Genomic DNA, 22,091 nt, shown 5'->3' with positions numbered 1-22,091 from the left:
CTTGTTCGATCTCCTGATCACTCTCAACAAAAGTCCGACTCAGTGATAATGCGCAAAACATTTGTTTTCTGCACTCGCTTCGCTCCCTCATGAGATGTCGATGCCATCTTGCCATTGTTTACATTTCGCAACTCACGCACAAGTAAGGATTAGATGCCGAGTCAATAAGTAACATTCCTCCAAGCACAGAGGGAATGCCTGTAACGTAACAGTGAGTTTTGTCGCCCTCTACCCCTGGATGTCGACTTTTGTCAGGTAATACACATCATGGTCTGTGACGCAATATTCGCTCCATAAGACGCACAGACATTTCCAACCTTCTTTTGGGGAAAAAAAAGTGCGTCTTATGGTGCAAAAAAAATACGGTAAATGACTTACCTGTTCTGTTATGAAGAAAAAAAAAAAATACATGTTAGTCTGAGGGCTGAAAAGACTCACCATGTATGGTGCCTGCCTGCCTGTCTGGTCTTAGTGATTGTTGCAATACTTGCCCCTCAAAAGCATCCAAATCAACATATATCCAGCTTAATCGTCACTTGCAACTGTTAACACTAGAATTACCAAAGCTTTTGAAAAAACTTGTAAACCCAGCCCACCTTAAATCCGCTCGCAAAGCATTTTACTGTATTTTTATTAACTTATTACATATTCACTCTACTCATAACAAAGAAAAAACGACAGTGCATACCAAAGCAAACGTGCTTACATAAATTACAGCATATATAGAGGCAACATTGACATTTTACATTCTAGCACTGCAGGAGACATAGCAGTACAGTACTGTACAGTATACGGGTTTACCTTTACATGTTTTTTTATTTTTTTAAAGTAATTTGTTAAACTGAGTTTGAAATTAAATTAAAGTGTTTTGGGGGCATATTTAGGGTTTAAACTATAAAAATAGGCATTTATAGGCTTTTTTTTTTTTTTTTAAACCACATCCAAAATTCGTGGTTTTTCACAATTCGTGGGTGCTCTAGAAACGTAACCCCATGAATTTCAGGGGTGTACTGTATATTATTTACCTAATACAATTACAGACACCTTACTCCCAGATAATCAGACTTCAGCTCTGAGAACTTTGCATCTGACATGAATTCAGCTGCCTTAGTAGGGGATGAGTAAGCAGGCTTGTGGTAACTGACACATTTGCAAAACAATGCTGATGAGAATGTGTGGAGGAATTTAAAGTGGCCAGGCATTACATATATTTTCGTAGGCTTCAGGGATTCTGGTGTTAACGTGGGACTATAAATTGCAGAGTATGATTACTGTTTAATACGTTTATGCATGGACTCACCATTTGTGTATCATGTGTATCTTATGCTATGCATTTTATTTTGCAAGTTGTGTTCACTGCTCTATACATTGCACAGTATAATGACCCTTTAACTAGCTGCACACATTTTTTCTCCACATATTCTCAGAGCGCTCCTTTATTCCATCCTAGGACTTAGCTACTATGCACTACTTGGGGTCTTTCAAGTCTGTTCAGCTGTTACTCCATCTATCCAATTTAGTTCACCATCAAAGCTCAGCATCTCTATTTATTTGAGTGTCCAAAACATACAGCCTCAGATAAAATGACAATTACAAAGTTGATCATTGACCTTTTGACTAATACCTTGAAACCAAGTTTCAAGATTATTTATTGTCATTTCATCCGTATACAGTAGTACAGCATACAGTGAAATGAAACAATGTTCCTCCAGGACCATAGTGCTATATAAAACACAGGACAACAAATAATCCACGACACATAACATAAAAACACATAATATATAACAAAATGCATGCGAGTCAAATATGCAAACATGTGCAACACTGCAGAACAGAACACATATCAGATATCAGACCAGTCCATGAGTGTTCAGGAGCCTGACTGCTTGGGGGAAGAAATTGTTATATATTCTGGTGGTGAGGACCCGAATGCTTCGGTACGTTTTTCCCCAATGGCAGGAGTGTAAACAAAGAATGTGAAGGGTTTGGTGGATCATTCACAATGCTGGTGGCTTTGCAGATGCAGCGTGTGGTGTAAATGTCCACGATGGAGGGAACAGAGACACCAATGATCTTCTCAGCTTTCTGCACTATGTTGTAGGGCTTTGCGATCCCTGACCGTGCAATTTCCAAACCAGACAGTGATGCAGTTGCTCAGGATGCACTCTGTGGTTCCTCTGTAGAATGTTGTTAGATTAGCTGGTGGAAGATGGGCTTTCCTCAGCCTACGCAGGAAGTAGAGCCGCTGCTGGGCTTTCTTGGCTAAAGAGCTGGTGTTGTGGAACCAGGTGAGGTTCTCTGCCAAGTGGACACCCAGGAATTTGGTGCTACTGACGACCTCCACAGTTGAGCCGTCAATGTTCAGTGGCAGATGGTCACTCTTAGTCTTCCTAAAGTCAACAATCATCTCCTTTGTTTTGTCTTCATTCAGAGACAGATTATTGGCTTTACACCAGTCCATTAACTGCTACACCTCCTCTCTGTATGCCGACTCATTCTTGTTGCTGATGAGACCCACCACAGTTGTGTCATCAGCAAATTTTATGATGTGATTAGAGCTGTGTGTTGCTGCGCTGTCATGAGTCAGCAGTGTGAACAGTAATGGACTGAGCACACAGCCTTGAGGGATGAGCACACAGCCTTGAGGGACTCCAGTGCTCAGTGTGGTGGTTCTGGAGATGTTGTTTCTCATAACTTCACTGTAATTTAAATCCTGATACTCTGTATATCCAATTCATTATAATAACTATTCATGGTGGTTCTAAAATCTGTACTAACCCCTACTCTCTCTTCTGTTTCCTTTTCCGGTGTCCTTTTGGTGGTGGCACCATCTACCCAAAGCACCATGATGTTCCAACAATGATGGATGGATTAAAAGTGAGAAGTCTGTATGACCATCAGCATCAAGTGACTCCGTGAGAACCCTAACTACAAAGAGGACTATTTCATTTATGTTGGGTAGAATGCCCAGAGGGGACTGGGCGGTCTCGCGGCCTGGAACCCCTACAGATTTTATTTTTTTCTCCAGTTTTCTGGAGTTTTTTTTATATAAATAAATGTCGTTGTTGTTATTGTTGTTGCTTCCAATCGTGACTGACAGAGGTCTCTCAGTCAGGAAGTCCAGAATCCAGTTACAGAGGGAGGTGTTCAGTCCCAGCAGGCTCAGCTTTTCCGTCAGCTGCTGAGGAATGATCGTGTTGAATGCTGAGCTGAAGTCAATAAACAGCATTCGAACGTATGTGTCCTTATTATCCAGATGAGCAAGAGCCAAATGGAGAGTGGTGGCTATTGCATCATCTATTGAACAGTTCCGGCGGTAAGCAAACTGCAGGGGGTCCAGTGAGGGGGGCAGCAGGATTTTGATGTGCATCATGACAAGCTTCTCTAACCACTTCATAATAATGGGTGTGAGTGCAACAGGATGGTAGTCATTGAGGTTGGACACTTGTGACTTTTTTGGCATGGGAACTATGGTGGTGGTTTTGAAGCAGGTTGGGACGATGGCGGTGCTCAGGGAGATATTGAAGATGTCAGTAAAAACGTCTTCCAGCTGGTCTGCACATTCCCTTAGTACTCTGCCAGGAATATTGTCTGGTCCTGCAGCCTTCCATGGGTTGACTCTTCATAGAGTATTTCTCACATTGGCCATAGTCAGATTTAATGCCTGGTCGCTAGGAGGAGAGGTGTTCTTCCTCATCACCACGTTGTTCTGTGCTTCAAACCGTGCATTGAAGAAATTCAGCACATCTGGAAGGGAGCCGTCACTGTCACAGGTAGGTGGTGTTGTCCTGCAATTAGTGATGGCCTGGATGCTTTTCCACATGCTCCGTGCATCTTTGTCGTGTAGGAAAAGTCCATGGATTCTCTGGGCGTGTGCACGCTTTGCTGCTCCGATGGTGCGGGATAGTTTGGCCCTCGCTCTTCTCAGGGTGATTTCATCACCTTCCCTGAAGGCAGAGTCCTGGGTCCTCGGTAACATATGCATTTCCTCTGTATTCCACGGTTTCTGGTTGGGGCGTGCAGTGATGTCATCGATGCACTTCTTGATGTAGCTGGTCACTGGTGATGCGTACTCCTCCAAGTTGATACAGTCACTGTTGGTTGCAGCCTCTCTAAACATATCCCAGTCACTGCACTCAAAACAGTCTTGAAGAGCAGAGATGGCTTCTGCTGGCCAGGTTCTCACCTGCTTCAGAACCGGTTTGGTGCATCCGACGAGTGGTCTGTATGCTGGAATTAACATGACAGAGATGTAATCTGAGTTTCTGAAGTGGGGGCGGGGCTCCACCTGGTACGCGGCAGGGATGTTTGTATAAATAAGATCCAGCGTGTTCGTCCCTCTCGTTGCAAAGTCCACAAATTGATGGAATTTAGGGAGCACTGACTTGAGATTCGCATGATTGAACCCTCCAGCGACAATAACCAGTCTATCCGGGTGTGCGTTCTGTATTGTCTGTGATGGCACTGTACAGCTCCCATAGTGTTTCCTTAGCATTAGCGCTGGGGGGTATGAAAACTCCGATTATGTGGATGGTGGTGAATTCCCGAGGCAAATAAAAAGGTCTACATTTAACAATCAAAAGCTCCTCTAGCAGTGAGCAGTAGCTAGAAACAAGCACAGAGTTACTGCACCATTCCGTGTTGATATAAACACACAGTCCACCACCGCGAGTCTTACCACACAGAATAGCATTTCTGTCGGCTCGAAATGCGGCTAGCCCATCTAGCTGAATGGCAGCATCCGCAACTCTGTCGCTTACCCACGTCTCCATGAAAACAAAGACAATAGTCTCTAAACTCACACTGGGTAATTCGCTGGAGTCGGACGCAGTCCAATTTATTGTCCGGGGAGCAGACATTAGAAAGTAATATGGATGGGAGTGCTGGCTGGCTAGGGTTAGCTTTTAGCCTAGCACGGACTCCTGTTCGCTTTCCGCGTTTCTGCTTCCTCGTGCACCACTTCTGTGTGCCTCTCCCTCGGCCATTGGCATCAGGCGACACCGGGGGCTGAAGGTCCAGTTTTTCGGAGCAGACTGAGGTCGCAAAGTTTGTCCCGCCGATCATTCTTTACGTTTTTATATGAATATCGGTAGCAGAGAACCGTCTCACGCTGATATACACGGACACTAGTTGTTCTGATGTCCATGTACTACTGAAGAGCGGAAAAACAAAATAACAAATACTACATAAAAACACTAATTTTGTTCGGGAGAGGCCGCTGCGAGCTGTTGCCGTGCCGCCTCCAAGTCAGTCCCAAGTTACGAGTATCCTATAAGAGAGCATTGTGTTTGTAATTAACAATCCACACCAAGCACAGAAATCCAGTAATACTATTCACTGCTTGAATAAACATCAAGCAAGCCATTCCTCCTAACCATGCCCCTCAAGATACAGTATCTCCATCATATGCCACAAGAGTACTCTAGTCCTGCTAGGCAACTTCAAAGTCTAAGGATAGAACCCTTTTGAGCACTACACTTCAGCCCAGACATCCAGCATAACTGTCCATTGCCTTATGAATTTTTACGTTTGCTGGCATCTATACTGCTCAAAAATATTAAGGGAACACGTAAATCACACATTAGATCCTGATTAACAAAATATTCAAGTGGAAAATCTTTACTAGGTAATAAGTTGTATTTCCTAGAGAAATAAGTGGTGTATCAACAGTCAATGGAAACCAAAATCACCAACATCAAACCAAAAATTAAAGTAAAAAATTTAAATCACAGTCTGATCCAAATTGCATGAATTTTATCACAGCAAATTATAATGTGATAATGTGTGTATGGCTCCCATGTGCCTATACACATTTCTGACAATGTCTGGGCATGCTCCTAATGAGATGGCAGATGGTGTCCTGGGGGGGAGATAGATCACAGCATCAGTGAGCTCCAAGACAGTCTGTGGCGCTACTTGGCGGCTTTAGATGCACCAATACATAATGTACCAGAGGTTCTCAACTGGATGCAGGTCTGGGGAACATGCAGGCCAATCAATGCCATCAATGCCTTCATCATCCTGGAACAGTTTATGCACTCTGGCCACATGAGGCCGGGCATTGTCTTGCACCAAGAGGAACCCAGGGCACACTGCATCAGTGTTAGGTCTGACAATGGCTCCGACGATTTCATCCCAGTAATAAACTGTAGTCAGGGTACCATTGCCTAGCACATGGAGGTCTGTGTGACACTCCAAAGATATGACTCCCCAGGCCATCACTTACCCACCACCTAACCAGTCATGCTGGTAGATGTTGCAGGCTGCATAACATTCACCACTGCGTCTCCAGACTCTTTTACATCTGTCACATGTGCTCATTGTGAACCTGCTCTCATCTGTGAAACGAACAGGTCGCCAACGGCAGAACTTTTAATTGGGGTATTCTCTGGCGAATGCCAATTAAGCTGCACGGTGATGGGCTGTGAGTACAGGTTCTACTAGAGGATGTCAAGCCCTCATGAAATCTGTTTCTGACAGTCTGGTTAGAAACATGCATACCAGTAGCCAGCTGGAGATAACTTAGTAGGGTTTGGGCAGTGCTCCTCCTTTTCCTCTTTGCACAAAGGAGCAGATACCAGCCCTGTCCAGCTCTCCTCACCCTATGGCCCTTCTCCTGGTATCTCCTCCATGCTCTTGAGAATGTGCTGGGAGACACAGCAAACCTTCTTGCAAAATCATGTATGGATGGAGAAGTTGGACAACCTGTGTAACCTGAAACAACAGCAGGTACTGTCTCATGCTACCAGTAGTGACAAGGACACTAGCAAAACACAAAACTAGAGAAGAATCAGTCAGAAAGGATAAAGAGAGATCAATTGCCTGTGGCCACTACCTGCAAAACCATTACTTTTTTGTGGGGTGTCTTGCTCTTGCCTTTCCAACAACAACAACAACAACATTTATTTATATAGCACATTTTCATACAAAAAGTAGCTCAAAGTGCTTTACATAATGAAGAAAAGAAGAATAAAAGACAAATAAGAAATTAAAATAAGACAACATTAGTTAACATAGAAAGGAGTAAGGTCCGATGGCCAGGGTGGACAGAAAAAACAAAAAAAAACTCCAGAAGGCTGGAGAAAAAAATAAAATCTGTAGGGGTTCCAGGCCACGAGACCGCCCAGTCCCCTTTGCACCTGCTGTCACTTTCATTTGCACCAAAGCAGGTGAAGCTGACTCACAATCGCTTATGCTTCCTAACTGGACAGATTGATATTCCTGAAGCTTAAATGAGTTGATGTTAGACTGTGATGATTAAACATTCCCTTAATTTTTTGTGCAGTGTATATATGTATATTATATATGAGAACTGAATTTAACCACAACTTATATATCTACAGTGCATCCGGAAAGTATTCACAGTGCATCACTTTTTCCACATTTTGTTATGTTACAGCCTTATTCCAAAATGGATTAAATTCATTTTTTCCTCAGAATTCTACACACAACACCCCATAATGACAACGTGAAAAAAGTTTGAGGTTTTTGCAAATTTATTAAAAATAAAAAAACTGAGAAATCACATGTACGTAAGTATTCACAGCCTTTGCTCAATACTTTGTCGATGCACCTTTGGCAGCAATTACAGCCTCAAGTTTTGTTGAATATGATGCCACAAGCTTGGCACATCTATCCTTGGTCACTTTCACCCATTCCTCTTTGCAGCACCTCTCAAGCTCCATCAGGTTGGATGGGAAGCGTCGGTGCACAGCCATTTTAAGATCCCTCCAGAGATGTTCAATCAGATTCAAGTCTGGGCTCTGGCTGGGCCACTCAAGGACATTCACAGAGTTGTCCTGAAGCCATTTCTTTGATATCTTGGCTGTGTGCTTAGGCTCGTTGTCCTGCTGAAAGATGAACCGTCGCCCCAGTCTGAGGTCAAGAGCGCTCTGGAGAAGGTTTTCATCCAGGATGCCTCTGTACATTGCTGCAGTCATCTTTCCCTTTATCCTGACTTGTCTCCCAGTCCCTGCCGCTGAAAAACATCCCCACAGCATGATGCTGCCACCACCATGCTTCACTGTAGGGATGGTATTGGCCTGGTGATGAGCGGTGCCTGGTTTTCTCCAAACGTGATGCCTGGCATTCACACCAAAGAGTTCAATCTTTGTCTCATTAGAACAGAGAGTTTTCTTTCTCATGGTCTGAGAGTCCTTCAGGTGCCTTTTGGTAAACTCCAGGCGGGCTTTCATGTGCCTTCTACTAAGGAGTGGATTCCGTCTGGCCACTCTACCATACAGGCCTGATTGGTGGATTGCTGCAGAGATGGCTGTCCTTCTGGAAGGTTCTCCTCTCTCCACAGAGGACCTCTGGAGCTCTAACAGAGTGACCATCAGGTTCTTGGTTACCTCCCTGACTAAGGCCCTTCTCCCCCGATCGCTCAGTTTAGATGGCTGGCCAGCTCTAGGAAGAGTCCTGGTGGTTTCGAACTTCTTCCATTCACGGATGATGGAGGCCACTGTGCTCATTGGGACCTTCAAAGCAGCAGAAATTTTTCTGTAACCTTCCCCAGATTTGTGCCTCGAGACAATCCTGTCTCGGAGGTCTACAGACAATTCCTTTTGACTTCATGCTTGGTTTGTGCTCTGACATGAACTGTCAACTGTGGGACCTTATATAGACAGGTGTGTGCCTTTCCAAATCATGTCCAATCAACTGAATTTACCACAGGTGGACTCCAAATAAGCTGCAGAAACATCTCAAGGATGATCAGGGGAAACAGGATGCACCTGAGCTCAATTTTGAGCTTCATGGCAAAGGCTGTGAATACTTATGTACATGTGCTTTCTCAGTTTTTTTATTTTTAATAAATTTGCAAAAACCTCAAGTAAACTTTTTTCACGTTGTCATTATGGGGTGTTGTGTGTAGAATTCTGAGGAAAAAATGAATTTAATCCATTCTGGAATAAGGCTGTAACATAACAAAATGTGGAAAAAGTGATGCACTATGAATACTTTCCGGATGCACTGTACTTTCCAAATGTATTTCTTGTTAACTTTAAAAGCACAGAAAACAAATTAACCAGCTATAATGCCATATAACAGCTATTTGAAATGTCTAAGAACTCAAAAACAAAAGAAAAAGATTATTTTGGACAAAAGCTGAACAAAAACTTATTCAATAAGCCAAAAACCTAATCTTTGTGATAAAAATACCTGCTGTATGTGTCTATAGGATACACAAGTTTATATATTCTGAATGCTCCTGAACTGCTTCAATATAACGGTTAAATACTTACATGCAGTTTTATCACTTGGTACAAATCTTATTTCTGAAATAGGATCACTGTCATCCTCTTCCTCCTCTTCCTCATCATCATCATCTGTTTTCTCACTCATTGTTGATTCTTTGGGTTCTTCATCTGAAAGTACAGTAGCGTTTCAGGCATTAATGCAGCTAACTATCAGCTATTTTGTATGTTTTCACATCACATTATAGTAAACTGAAAACCCATTATTTCACACCTTGCATGCTGTAACATACAAGTCTTGCAATAAGACAATGATGCAGATATTTTCAGGTTGAATAAAAAACAGCAGCATAACAATAGCTTTATGCTACTTTTTATTATTAATTATCTTAATATCAGATTTGTTAACCTGAAAAAATACATTACTATGAACAGCAATATATGTAAATAGTGTGTTATAAGTTTACCTGAAAACTCTCAGCAGATATTTTTGAAGTCATGTTGTTGTGGACATGCACTGTAAAAAAAGATTACCATTCAGCAAGTGGCTACTTTATTATGTACACCTGCTCTTTGCACATAGATGACTGCTCACATAGTTTTAGCTGCACATACGATGCTGTTGCTATCTAAAGGAAGAAGGCAATTCTTTTATTTGTGACTTTTAAGTAAAAGCTCACTATCACAATATATGTTCTCTATCTGTCATTTGACAACTTTATTTCATAAAATTTCTTTCACAAAGGTCACATTAGGGTTAACCAATCAATCTTTTTAATTTCTGAAAAATTAGACAAAATGTTACAGAATATCCAACTGCTCTTGCTAATGTTGATCCTTACCTGTCAGTGAAGTACACAGCTGCCTTTTCACTCACCAAAACCACATCACTATTATCTTTTATTAATCAAAGTCCGGTCTCCTGTGTTATAATATCTGCATAAGCTCTTTAATACTGTGGTTCTGAACAATTTTGATCTCTGGACCACTTTTTATGTTCAGTGAGGACCCTATGTAGATAGTGATTTTAACATAAATGAGCCAGCATGCGACACTGAGGAAAAAACACTATTAACAGCAAATATAGCATCTAAATTTAAATTCATTCAACATTTATAACTTAGGTCAGGCTCAACATCAACATTCCCTTTTTCCTGGTGTTGTTGTAGAGTTGGATCTGAGCAAAGAATCCACGTGGTACTGTAAGACTATGATTACATGGCTGCTAAGTCCACAATATTAATTTGCAACAACAGCACTACAACTGGTAGAGAATAATCATACAGCAGCATAACTATTTTTGCTTGTTCCTCAGCTAGTAAAGTCATTATTTTAACACTGACTTTGAATAGATCTCTTATCTATGTATCATTTTCATGTCCCACAATAACACAGTTACATTTACTCTGCTTCTGTACTTCTTAGTTAGCAAAGCAGTGACCCAAGTAACAGATACAGATAACCAGACCATATACGTGTCAAAACATTTTACAGCAAAACATACTTTTCCATTTATATAAAGTAAATGGATTAGACATTGGTACAATTTAGATAACCAAACAAGCTTGATACACTGAATCATCTCTTATTTATTAAACCCTTACAATTTTTAAGGGTCGTGGGAATGTGGAATAAACTACAAAGCCATGTAGTTGAATCAGGAAACCGGAGATTAACAAAAAACAACCCTGGCATGTGTGATTAACCAATCAAAGTACATTTCACTGTATTCCAGTTCTTTAACTCGAACTGGAAACAACAACAGATTTGTGTACAGCATATTAATTAGGACTGCCACAACTGCATTCCAAAAAGGCTGTAGCCCAGTAATTCTCTCTCAAAACATTGCCTGCAGATGGTTTCTATGAAAGGCATCAAAGAGATCTCTGCTTTGTACAAATGCTAGATGAAAAGGATCATGTCATACCTGCATTTCTGTTTTTGATATCTACAATTAAACATCAACTATTTGTGTTTCAAATGATTCAGCTGAAATGAAGGGTTACTCTTAAAATGCAATAGTTATATTTTGAGCAACTCCCAATCTAAGAGCAAAGATCTCAAAACACAGGCTACTCACATTTTTCTACATATACTGGAAATAGGTATCCACATGTATCACATTTCACTTCAGATGTTGAATGTTCTTTGCAAACAAAGTCATTGCAAGAACAACATCTCATTGTCGTCACAGATACGCAAGTACGCACACTCTGTACCAAATGTACCATGTGAAACTTGACTGTGCTGCCACTCATAAAACCAGCTGGGGCACACTGGAAGGAAACCATTGTCACACTGTATGTTTAGTGAATCAAACCGAGGACAGATGGCGGATGGTGCTGGTAGATTCAAGTAAAAGAATGTTGGACAAAAATAACAGATTGGTGTACAAAATACACCACCGCAAGTAGTTAGGGGTTAATGTTCCAAAAGTGTATTTTCTTGCTTGCAACAAAAATCTACAGTATAATGTTCTTAAAAATGCACTTTTAAAACATTCCATGTATTTTGTCATCACTCATTGCCTTAAAAGACATACTTCATCAAATCTTTCTATAGTGTATCAAAATTGTGACACCATGGTGGCCATTGAAAACAGTAAATGTTAAAGTTACTGACAAGGGTATTTTGTTGCAGGCTTATTTACTTTCTTTTGCTTACGTTTTAGATAGAATGTTTTATAAACTCTCATTTTGTTTTAAAAGGAGTGAAACCAAGCTTGAAATATTGCTCTGTGCATCAAACTACATGTAAGCAGAAAAAGCAACCCAGCTGCAAGCCAATCCATCAATTGTTATAACTATTAGAGCAGCAAGAGCTCACTTACAACAGCTGTTATATTCAATTATAAATACTGCTTATTGACAATATTGTATCCTGCATTCAAGAATGTTCTGAAACTTTTTAGTGTACCCATACTACACATTTTATTATCTCAGCCTACAGATTTTTAAAGCTTGCTGACCATAAACTAACTGTTGCTTACATGCCTGTGTTACAAAGGTGCCAGTGCAGAAACACTATTTAGAATCTCCTATCGTGCACATCAAACACAGCAAGCAAAATGACGACCACTGATTAGAAGGAATCCTGCAATCTGTTTTGCGTAGTCTGTCACAGACCACTTTCCTATTAATAATGCTTGATTCAGTTGGGCAATTTTGATTTACAGTATTACTATGCAATTTTATAAGGAAACTATACAGTATTATTTGTGAGAGCAGCTAGGGCTGAGGTTCTAACAGTTTTATAATTTCCTAAATGGTTTTCATCTTTACACTAGCTAAACGTTTAAATGTCTTTTATTCACATCCCTACAGAGAGTCTTTTACCAAGAACATTCTTTGAGATCAACTCTCTGTAATGAGGTATGGGAGACATATGGGCAATGTTTAATCCAGAGTGCTAGAAAACAAGGCAGCGGTTGGTAACTGTGTATACACTGTAAGATTGTCAAATTACAGAAAAATCAAGGTTGGAATGTTCATATTAAAACTAAGTAAATATTCAAATAAAAATGAACCAATATTAAAGTTCTAAGTGGTGCACTTTACGTGAATGTTGAAACATGGAACGGGACACTTCACATGCACTTGTAAAGCATATATGAAACTCAGACAAAAATCATTCTTGATTACTTGAAACAACAAATTCTTTCAAAGTGTTTCTGTTTTCACCCCTATGCAGCTTTTTGTCCTTGGGTGCAGACAATGTAAAGTCACTGACAAATTTGGTTTAACTTTGATTCCATTCATATTTAACAAATGAAATAACAAAATATACTAAGTTATGTATTGTAATGATCTTTAAGATAGATAGATACTTTATTAATTCCAAGGGGAAATTCATAAGTGATCAATAAATAAAAATAGAAAAATAAAAGTAGAAAAGTACACATACACATACTGTCATACACGGAGCTGCTGAAAAGGCTGCCACTCTCGGCGGCATCGGAACTAACTAACTCTAAGTTAAGAATCCCATCCTCATTTTTTATTTAGCAGATTAATTTACTAACAATAACTTAAAAATTCTGCTATTATGTTTAACTGTAAATAGCAAACTTTTAAACAAATTACAAACAGAATAGGCTATAATTTAAAAAAAATGCAGCTGGGGTAAGGAGGAAAGGGCATGTGGACCTGACATGACAAGTTTGTAGTGCAGGATACAGTCAAGTGCTACAGGTGAGAGATAGTAGTCAAGGACTAACAGGATTAAACTAAACAGGGTCCTTTTTTCCACTTTACAGATGCAGCAAATATATAATCCTCTTTAATAAAATCCCTGTGTGCGTCCATGTGTCCGTGTGTGTGTGTCTTCTGGTGAAGTGCGCATGCGTGGGGTATGGTGCGATGCTTCAAAGGCCGCCTGACGTGTCACACAAGACAGAGAGGGTGGGACCTATAAAATATCGTGCGGCCGATCCAATCAGATTTCGGTAAATGAGGTAAGACCTAAAACATAACGCACTTTAAATCCAATCAGGTACTGAGATGCGGAGACCAGCTTCCTCAAAGAGGTAGGATTAGTGTTTGTTGTTCACTCTGAGGATGTCAGATTTGCGATTAACAAACTTGGCCCGGTAAAATGTAAAGTGTTTTCCTAAATATACGAATGTTCATGATATTACAATAGGATGACTTTTAAAAGTAGATTTATTTTCGTGCACATAAAATCCGTTGCTGGGGAGACACCATACATACAATAATCATCTGCACGCCAGCACAGATTAAAATACTTGCTGGAGAGACGTATTACTGTGAGAGAAAATTAAAGGCACACAATACAGTGACGCATATTGCAGCCACATACAAGCCAGTATTACTGTAACAGAAAATAGACGGTCCTTTGCCATTTAATATAGACTGTTCCTAATAATGTTCTGCACTACTGTTCTAGCGCCCATTATTGTAACAGGCTTAATGTCTAGTGCAATATAATTTTGTTACGGACAAACAGGTAAAATCAGATTTACTTAAAAATAAGTAATAGTTTTACACAGCCATATACCCTAAAATGTGCAGAAGCATTTCCTATAGCAGATTAGTCTAAAAATTAAAACTGAATAAAGATGTTTCAGGTACAGTAGCTATAATGCAATGGTGGACAATGAAGCAGAGTGACACTGCAAGGCAACCGTTATTGAGTTCTGAGCAAGACGCTTTGGTTGTGTTTGTTGTATTTTGCCATAATGAAAGGGAGACTGATCAATAACTTGATTCTGGTACACATTTGCTGTTTATACACTGGACAACAAGGTACCTTAATAAACATTCTGAAGAAGAGACTGAGAATATATTTTGCTGTGCCAACATCTAAACCAAGGCCCTCAACAATACAGTTCAACAGATAGCTTTATAAATAACAAAGAATGCATACAGTTGAAGTCAGATGTTTATATATACTTACGGTGAATTCTTTAAACTCACTTTATAACCCCTCCAAAGATTTAATACTAACAAACTATAAATCTGGCATAGTGTTCAAGACATCTACTTTGTCCAGGGCAAAAGTATATATTTTTTTTTTTTTTACCAACAATGTTCACAGACAGAGAAATTTGCTTTTTATTGACCTATATAACAATTTCAGTGGGTCACAAATGTATAGTTAGTATAAAATATTTGAATGGGTTATAAAGTGAGTTTTAAAAGAATTCACCTCAAGTGTATGCAAACTTCTGACTTCATCTGTAACTATCCCAAAAATAAAATGGCCAACACTTCTTTACTTCAGGTTTTAACTGTTCAAAGGTTAATATTTACATGAAACCATGAACACAGGATTTAATTAATGATAAAAGGTTATACTATAATTACCGTTCAGCTTGCAATTGACCATGACATACAAGTGCTCCTCTGGGTATGCGCTAAGGTCCCGAGATATTGCATGCAGACTGATTGATGGATATTCCAAAGAAAACCCATTGCCAGAGCCATCAAACCAGGATAAACGTCTAAGTGGGGGAAAAAGAAAACATTACTTAACACAAAACCTAAAACCTATGCCTAAACACAATTGATTTTCTATTTGGAAATGTGATTTTTTTTAATAAAAGCAGCAAAACATTTGAATACATTTGTTTTCAGCTTTTCCTTAAATAGATATGTTGTAATATATTTTATACTGTACCCAGAGTAATGCAAAGTTTGTATTAACCTATTTAAAACTGGTTTGCACTTGTAACCTCTAAAATGAGAAAACTCAATGAAACCCAATAATGATAATTATTTAGCAAACAAGTTGACGTGCCATATTGCAGACCTATTTTGTGTGAAAAAGTTATATAGAATTGATGAGGAATTAATAAAATGTATGCTAATGATGAAAATCTGTACTTGCACCGAGGGGAATCAATGTATAGACAGTATTATACAGTAATCCCTCGCTATATTGCACTTCGACTTTCGCGGCTTCACTCTATCACGGATTTTATATGTAAGCATATCTAAATATATAACACGGATTTTTCGCTGCTTCGCGGGTTTCTGCGGACAATGGGTCTTTTAACTTCTGGTACATGCTTCCTCAGTTGGTTTGCCCAGTTGATTTCATACAAGGGACGCTATTGGCGGATGACTCAGAAGCTACCTAATCAGAGCACACAGTTAAAGTTCCTGTGTGCTGATTGGCTCAGCGACGGAGTGCTGCATTAACCAGGAAGTCTCATCTCACTCATTCAGCATTAACGTGCTCCTGCTACTGCTTCAGGGGCCGTGTCCAAGTGCCAACAGAAGATGCAAATGATTGCAGAAAAGGTAAAAGTTTTGGATATGTTGAAGGAAGGGAACAGCTACACCACTGCAGGACACCATTACGGCATCAATGAGTCCACGATTCTTTTTATTTAAAAAGGAGGAAAAGCATATAAGATCTACGGCCGCAGTGTCCTTTAACCAGGGCGCAAAACGAGTTGCAAGTGGACGTGATAAGGCAGTAGTCTGGATGGAATCTGCTTTAGGGATTTGGATTGAAGAGTGTTGGAAGGAGAACAACGGCGGTGCTACATAGTCGCCTGAAGAGGCTCCTTTAGAAGAGCTGTAACACTCTCCTTTGTTGTGCAGTAAAATTAAACTCATCGTTATCGGACAAGTCGTCGTGTCATTGTTGGTGAGTAACCATAATTAATTATCTACGTACAGTACTTATTACATGTACATAGTTTAGTGTCACTGTACACACATTTTACTGTATACAATTTTTCTTGCATTGTACGTATTTATTGCTGGCGGCCTGTCTGTCGTAATGGCTGTAACATGTGAGATATCGGAGACGCTCGATATCTTTAAAATAATATTTAGGTTTTACTGTATATAAACTGTGTTTACATACATAATTTCAACGAATCTTACCTAATATCTAAGAGAATACAAAGGGTTTATGCTGTATAATTGTGCGGGAAATGTTTATAATAGTGTGGGAGAGTTTATAAGGGCTTAAAATATATAAAAAGAACCATATGAACATATGGTTTCTACTTCGCGGATTTTCACCTTTCGCGGGGGGTTCTGGAACGCAACCCCCGCGATGGAGGAGGGATTACTGTATATTGATATGTTGTATTTTGTTCTCACCATTCCTAAGAGGAGAAAAGTAGAAAAGACAGATCAATTTCAAAATTAGCTCGAACAATTATCCATTCATTCACTGAAAACACTTCATTCAGCTCCAAGATTACATAAATCTGAATGATAGTCTGGTATCTCTGATGAATGAACCCATGATTGGTCTCCAGTTGAATCCGTTATTAAGAATATATAGAAATTTAGACTTAAAAATGTACATGTATCCTGCACATTTGGAAGCAGCTGTCAAACTATGCTAATTATGAACAAGGATGATTATCTAAATGCAGTAAATTATGAAAGATGCTAGGAAAGATAAGGGACAAATGCAACTTCAAAGAGTGCAAATCTGTGTAAAACATACAAGAATAGAACACCAGGCTCTGAAACACATTTTACCCCAAAAGGCATATGTCTCAAATAAAAATGTGCTCTCAAGTTTCTGTTGTACAACTGTAGCTACTGAATGCTAAACTCTTGTACAAATGTGTATGCTTTCTGTACCATATTTTATATCTTCATTTCTGTTGCTCACCTTCAATTTATTGTTGATGTGTAATAAAAAGTAAAGGTACTTAACAAGTTGGTTATCACTTAACAGAAAATGCCATATGCCTAGCTCTTCATACTATCCTGGCTCAAGTAGGTAATGCCAGAGTACTACTTGGCATTTACAGTTGTTCTACTATCAACATCAACAACCGTCTAGAATTGGGACTTGAAACCACCCACTGCCTTTGGATTTTGGACTTCCTAACTAACAGACAACAGCATCACTACTTCCAAGCTGATTCCCAACATCTGTGGATACTGTACCTCTTCCACTAGTAGCAGATCAGAAATCCACTGTATTATGTACACTTGATAATAATGTACATGTGAACTTGAACTAATCAGATCTACATTACTGTTCACTAGAAAGTGCATCTGTAACTCCAAGACCAAGTGGAATTTGATTCTGCTACATATTACTATGAGAACACCATTTCCATCATGAAGGAGAGTGGCAGCAGCAAGTTCTGGATTACTACCCAATGTCAGATTTATAAGTCAAAAATAGAAACAGTAAAGAGCAAAAATCCTAAAAGAAATATACTTGAGACCTATAACAGACATGTTGGGCAATTTCGTAAAAGAAAAAAAGGACATAAACTGCAGTAGGTAAATGCTTATAAAACTACTTTGTGTACACTTATGTATAACAAATGCAGTAAGACTAGCAATTTCATTTTTAAGTTATAGGCATCGAGTCCATCAATGACTGAGATCAGGATTGAAGATATTAAGATTAGTTGTTCTAACTAAACTCTGCAAAGGTAAATTCAAAGAATGTGCACCGATTATGTTTTATACGTGCAAGAAGAGTTCGATCAAAACAGAACAGTCGCAAATGTGCATTTAGGCTGAAGACCAGAAGGTATTTGTAAGTTAATATTGTACTCTTGCTCAAATGTGATCGAAATATCATGCTGCCGATTTGACAACCAAAACAAATTCTGCACTAAAAAAAAAAAAAAAAAGAAAAAGATTTATAACAAAGTCTTAAGTTCAACAATGTAAACTACAGCGGATGAAAGTATGTGCCAAGACTGGCAAATGATCTTTTGAATACATTTTACACTTGGTCAGGCAAATCTCTAGAAACCTAACACTTGAATGATATAAGCGACCAACGACATTTAACCCACTTAAATACTTTTTGCCGGGCCGTACTGTATTAGGGGAGTGTGGCAAATTTACCAAAGGATTTATGGAGTATAACTCCTTAGGCCAGGGAGATGTCACTTCGAATGACATATACAATTAAAATATATCTAATTCAAACAACTGAATTTGTTTAATTACTCAAATCAATAACCACATTTAAATGCATTTACCATCCTGTGGTCCCCATAGAGTTGTTTAAATAAACTGTCGAGTCTGATTTTAATCGCAGCCTGTACACGTCGCCTTTTATAAATTGCTAACGTCACAATGTCTTTGTAGCTAAGCGAATTTTGCCTTTAGGTTAAGAAAGTTTTCTTCATGGTAATCGCTATACTTTTTAAAGTTACGTTCATTCTAATTTGCTAGTACTATATCTCCACTTAAGAGTTGCGGCATCTCCCGTTGTTACCATCTACAACAATGAAACACATCGATTTGGCAAAAAAGGGAAGACGTTTGCTGTTCATCCAGCATCAAAAACACAAACAAACAGCCGCTTCGGCGCCAAACGATGAACTAACACATGTCCTGAATAATGTAAAGAGACCTTCATCTTCTTCTCACGTGGCAGAACGAGGGATGCGTTGGAGAAGTTGTTTAGCAGCAGCAGTTTCCCCCCAAAGGCTTCGGTTGCTATACTCATCTATATGTTTTCCTTAGCTTATACGTATATACTCACGCTTCTGCAACATAGAGGGTTCCCGAACCAAGTCCCTTCCCGTCCAATACCGCCGTAGTTTCTGCTTGCTGGTAACGTATACCTTCGCTGGGTGGACTGACATTCTTCAGCAAAACCATATCTAACCAAAAAATACGCTTGACCAAAATATACAACAATAAAATATTAATAAATAAACAAATCAAACACTACAAACAATCGGGAAGAGCCTCTCAGGGCGCGCGCGTGTTGTAAAGGCTACAACGCTATAAAACCAAAGAGCATGCGCAAGAAGAGTCGACGGCAAAAGCCCGGCCGTATCCTGCGCGCGTTCGATGACGTACATGCACGAGATCGCGCACGCACGACAGCAGCGTCACATAGTTAAGGTCAACTGTAAGTTCGATTGTGTTTGATAATACATTCTGTGCAAATATATGTACATTTATATCATTAACACTTCATATTCAGTTTTTTTCAAAACGGAAGGTCACTTATGGCTCCTGTTTCACAAATTAGTGACCGTGACCAACTTGAATTTTATTTTTCAACGCAAGCTTTCACAGCTATTTATTCGTTTACTATCCTCGGTTTACGAGGTACCGTACAATGTTGACCGTAGCAAATTTTAGAGTGGATCCGAAACTCTAGAACTGATATAGAGAAAACACAATCAAATTAATAAAAGCACTTTAAATGCATGGGAAATTATTTACTTGATCTCCTATTATCACCTGTCCGGTTTCTTTTCTTATTATTAATAATATTAATATCTTGTGCAATTATTTTTGAGTTGCAGACTTATTAATTCAATTTTTAGTTTTTTTTTTGTAAATATATGTTTAGCTACATAAAGTTTTATTTAAAATACACTATCAACAATATTTTGAACCCGGTGTCGTGGCGTAATCTCGATAGCGCCTGTAAAAGAAGGAGCCAATCTGAGTCTTGACACCAATCTGTCGCCGGCATTATCGGTAGTTTTAAAATGAAATTCCTAATGCAAAGCAAGTGAAACAATTATAAACAGTTTGCATTCAACCAAAACGGTTATACTTATTGATGCCTGTTTATTTTTTAGGATTATTGTGCAAGGTCTTATTAATCAGTGCCTTTAACATTAAAGTACGACTGACATGTTTTCATCATGTGGATGCGAATCCATTAGAGAGATACATTTTGCATAAGGAATAATGATAGTGATTGCAATACCAACAACAAACTAAAAAATAATGAATATAAAATATACTGGATGCAACATATCTGTATGAGCAGGTACCAATATGTCACTATGGGTAGTCATATACTGATATGGCAGCATGGGCTGTTGTTGAGTAGTGATAACCTGTGGATAAAAAGTGAGCCAGGATCTCCTTCTGTGAGTGCTAAGTGGTGAATCATTTGCTAGAATGAAGGAGGGGGAAAATGGCTGTGCTGTTGGTCTTTCTAAAGTAGCTTGTGTTACTCATGTACTGGACACAAGGGAGCTGTGTGCCAGTAACATCACACACTGAGCTCAACTCCCTCTGGAGTCCCTTGTGGTCTTAACCAGGTGCTATACCAGGATGTTATGTAGCTTATCAAGACGGACTCTAAAGTGTTCTGTGAACAGATACTCCTAAAATAGTAAAGGCACTAGTGAGATGCTTCATGGCCACTTTCAGGTCATCAATGATGATATCTTCCAGAAATATTCAATATAGATAGATAGATAGATAGATAGATAGATAGATACTTTATTAATCCCGATGGGAAATTCACATTCTTCAGCAGCAGCATACTGATACAATAAATAATATTAAATTAAAGAATGATAATAATACAGGTGAAAAAAACAGACAATAACTATGTATAATGTTAAATATTAACGTTTAACCCCCCTGGTGGAATTAAAGAGTCGCATAGTTTGGGGGAGGAACGATCTCCTCAATCTGTCTGTGGAGCAGGACAGTGACAGCAGTCTGTCGCTGAAGCTGCTCTTCTGTCTGGAGATGACATTATTTAGTGGATGCAGTGGATTCTCCATCATTGATAGGAGCCTGCTGAGCGCCCTTCGCTCTGCCACAGATGTTAAACTGTCCAGCTCCATGCCAACAATAGAGCCTGCCTTCCTCACCAGTTTGTCCAGGCGTGAGGCGTCTTTCCTCTTAATGCTGCCTCCCCAGCACACCACTGCGTAGAAGAGGGCGCTCGCCACAACTGTTTGATAGAACATCTGCAGCATCTTATTGCAGATGTTGAAGGAAGCCAGCCTTCTAAGGAAGTATAACCGGCTTTGTCCTTTCTTGCACAGCGCATCAGTATTGGCAGTCCAGTCTAATTTATCATCCAGCTGCACTCCCAGATATTTATAGGTCTGCACCATCTGCACACAGTCACCTTTGATGATCACTGGGTCTATGAGGGGTCTGGGCCTCCTAAAATCCACCACCAGCTCCTTGGTTTTGCTGGTGTTCAGGTGTAGGTGGTTTGAGTCGGACCATTTAACAAAGTCATTGATTAGGTCCCTATACTCCTCCTCCAGCCCATTCCTGATACAGCCCACGATAGCAGTGTCATCAGCGAACTTTTGCACATGGCAGGACTCCGAGTTGTATTGGAAGTCCGATGTATATAGGCTGAACAGGACCGGAGAAAGTACAGTCCCTTGTGGCGCTCCTGTGTTGCTGACCACAATGTCAGACGTGCAGTTCCCAAGACGCACATACTGAGGTCTGTCTTTAAGATAGTCCACGATCCATGCCACTAGGTATGAATCTAATCCCATCTCTGTCAGCTTGTCCCTAAGGAGCAGAGGTTGGATTGTGTTGAAGGCGCTAGAGAAGTCTAGAAACATAATTCTTACAGCACCACTGCCTCTGTCCAAGTGAGATATATATGCAATATGGTTTAAGGGAAAACCCCAGTCCTGTTCCCATTTTAGCACTCTTTTAATAAAAAGTCCTTTAGACAATAGCAATA

General features: G+C 39.6%; 1 protein-coding gene across 2 annotated transcripts in view; it reads right to left on the bottom strand.

The window, feature by feature from the left end:
* Positions 1 to 19,433, bottom strand: part of clns1a (chloride channel, nucleotide-sensitive, 1A) — a 37,736-nt gene extending 18,303 nt beyond the window's left edge. For both annotated transcript variants that reach the window (XM_028800370.2, XM_051926835.1), the window contains exons 1-3: positions 19,152 to 19,433; positions 15,020 to 15,156; positions 9,243 to 9,365 (exon numbers count right to left, since the gene is read on the bottom strand). In XM_028800370.2, the coding sequence (XP_028656203.1) occupies positions 9,243 to 9,365; positions 15,020 to 15,156; positions 19,152 to 19,270 (379 nt within the window). In that variant the 5' untranslated portion in view covers positions 19,271 to 19,433. The remainder of the gene's footprint in view (positions 1 to 9,242; positions 9,366 to 15,019; positions 15,157 to 19,151) is intronic.
* Between the last annotated feature and the right edge of the window lie 2,658 nt (positions 19,434 to 22,091).

This window comes from Erpetoichthys calabaricus, chromosome 4 (genome assembly GCF_900747795.2).
Source record: "Erpetoichthys calabaricus chromosome 4, fErpCal1.3, whole genome shotgun sequence".
In the NCBI taxonomy this organism is placed as follows: domain Eukaryota; kingdom Metazoa; phylum Chordata; class Cladistia; order Polypteriformes; family Polypteridae; genus Erpetoichthys; species Erpetoichthys calabaricus.
This window is presented reverse-complemented; position numbering and strand designations above follow the sequence as displayed.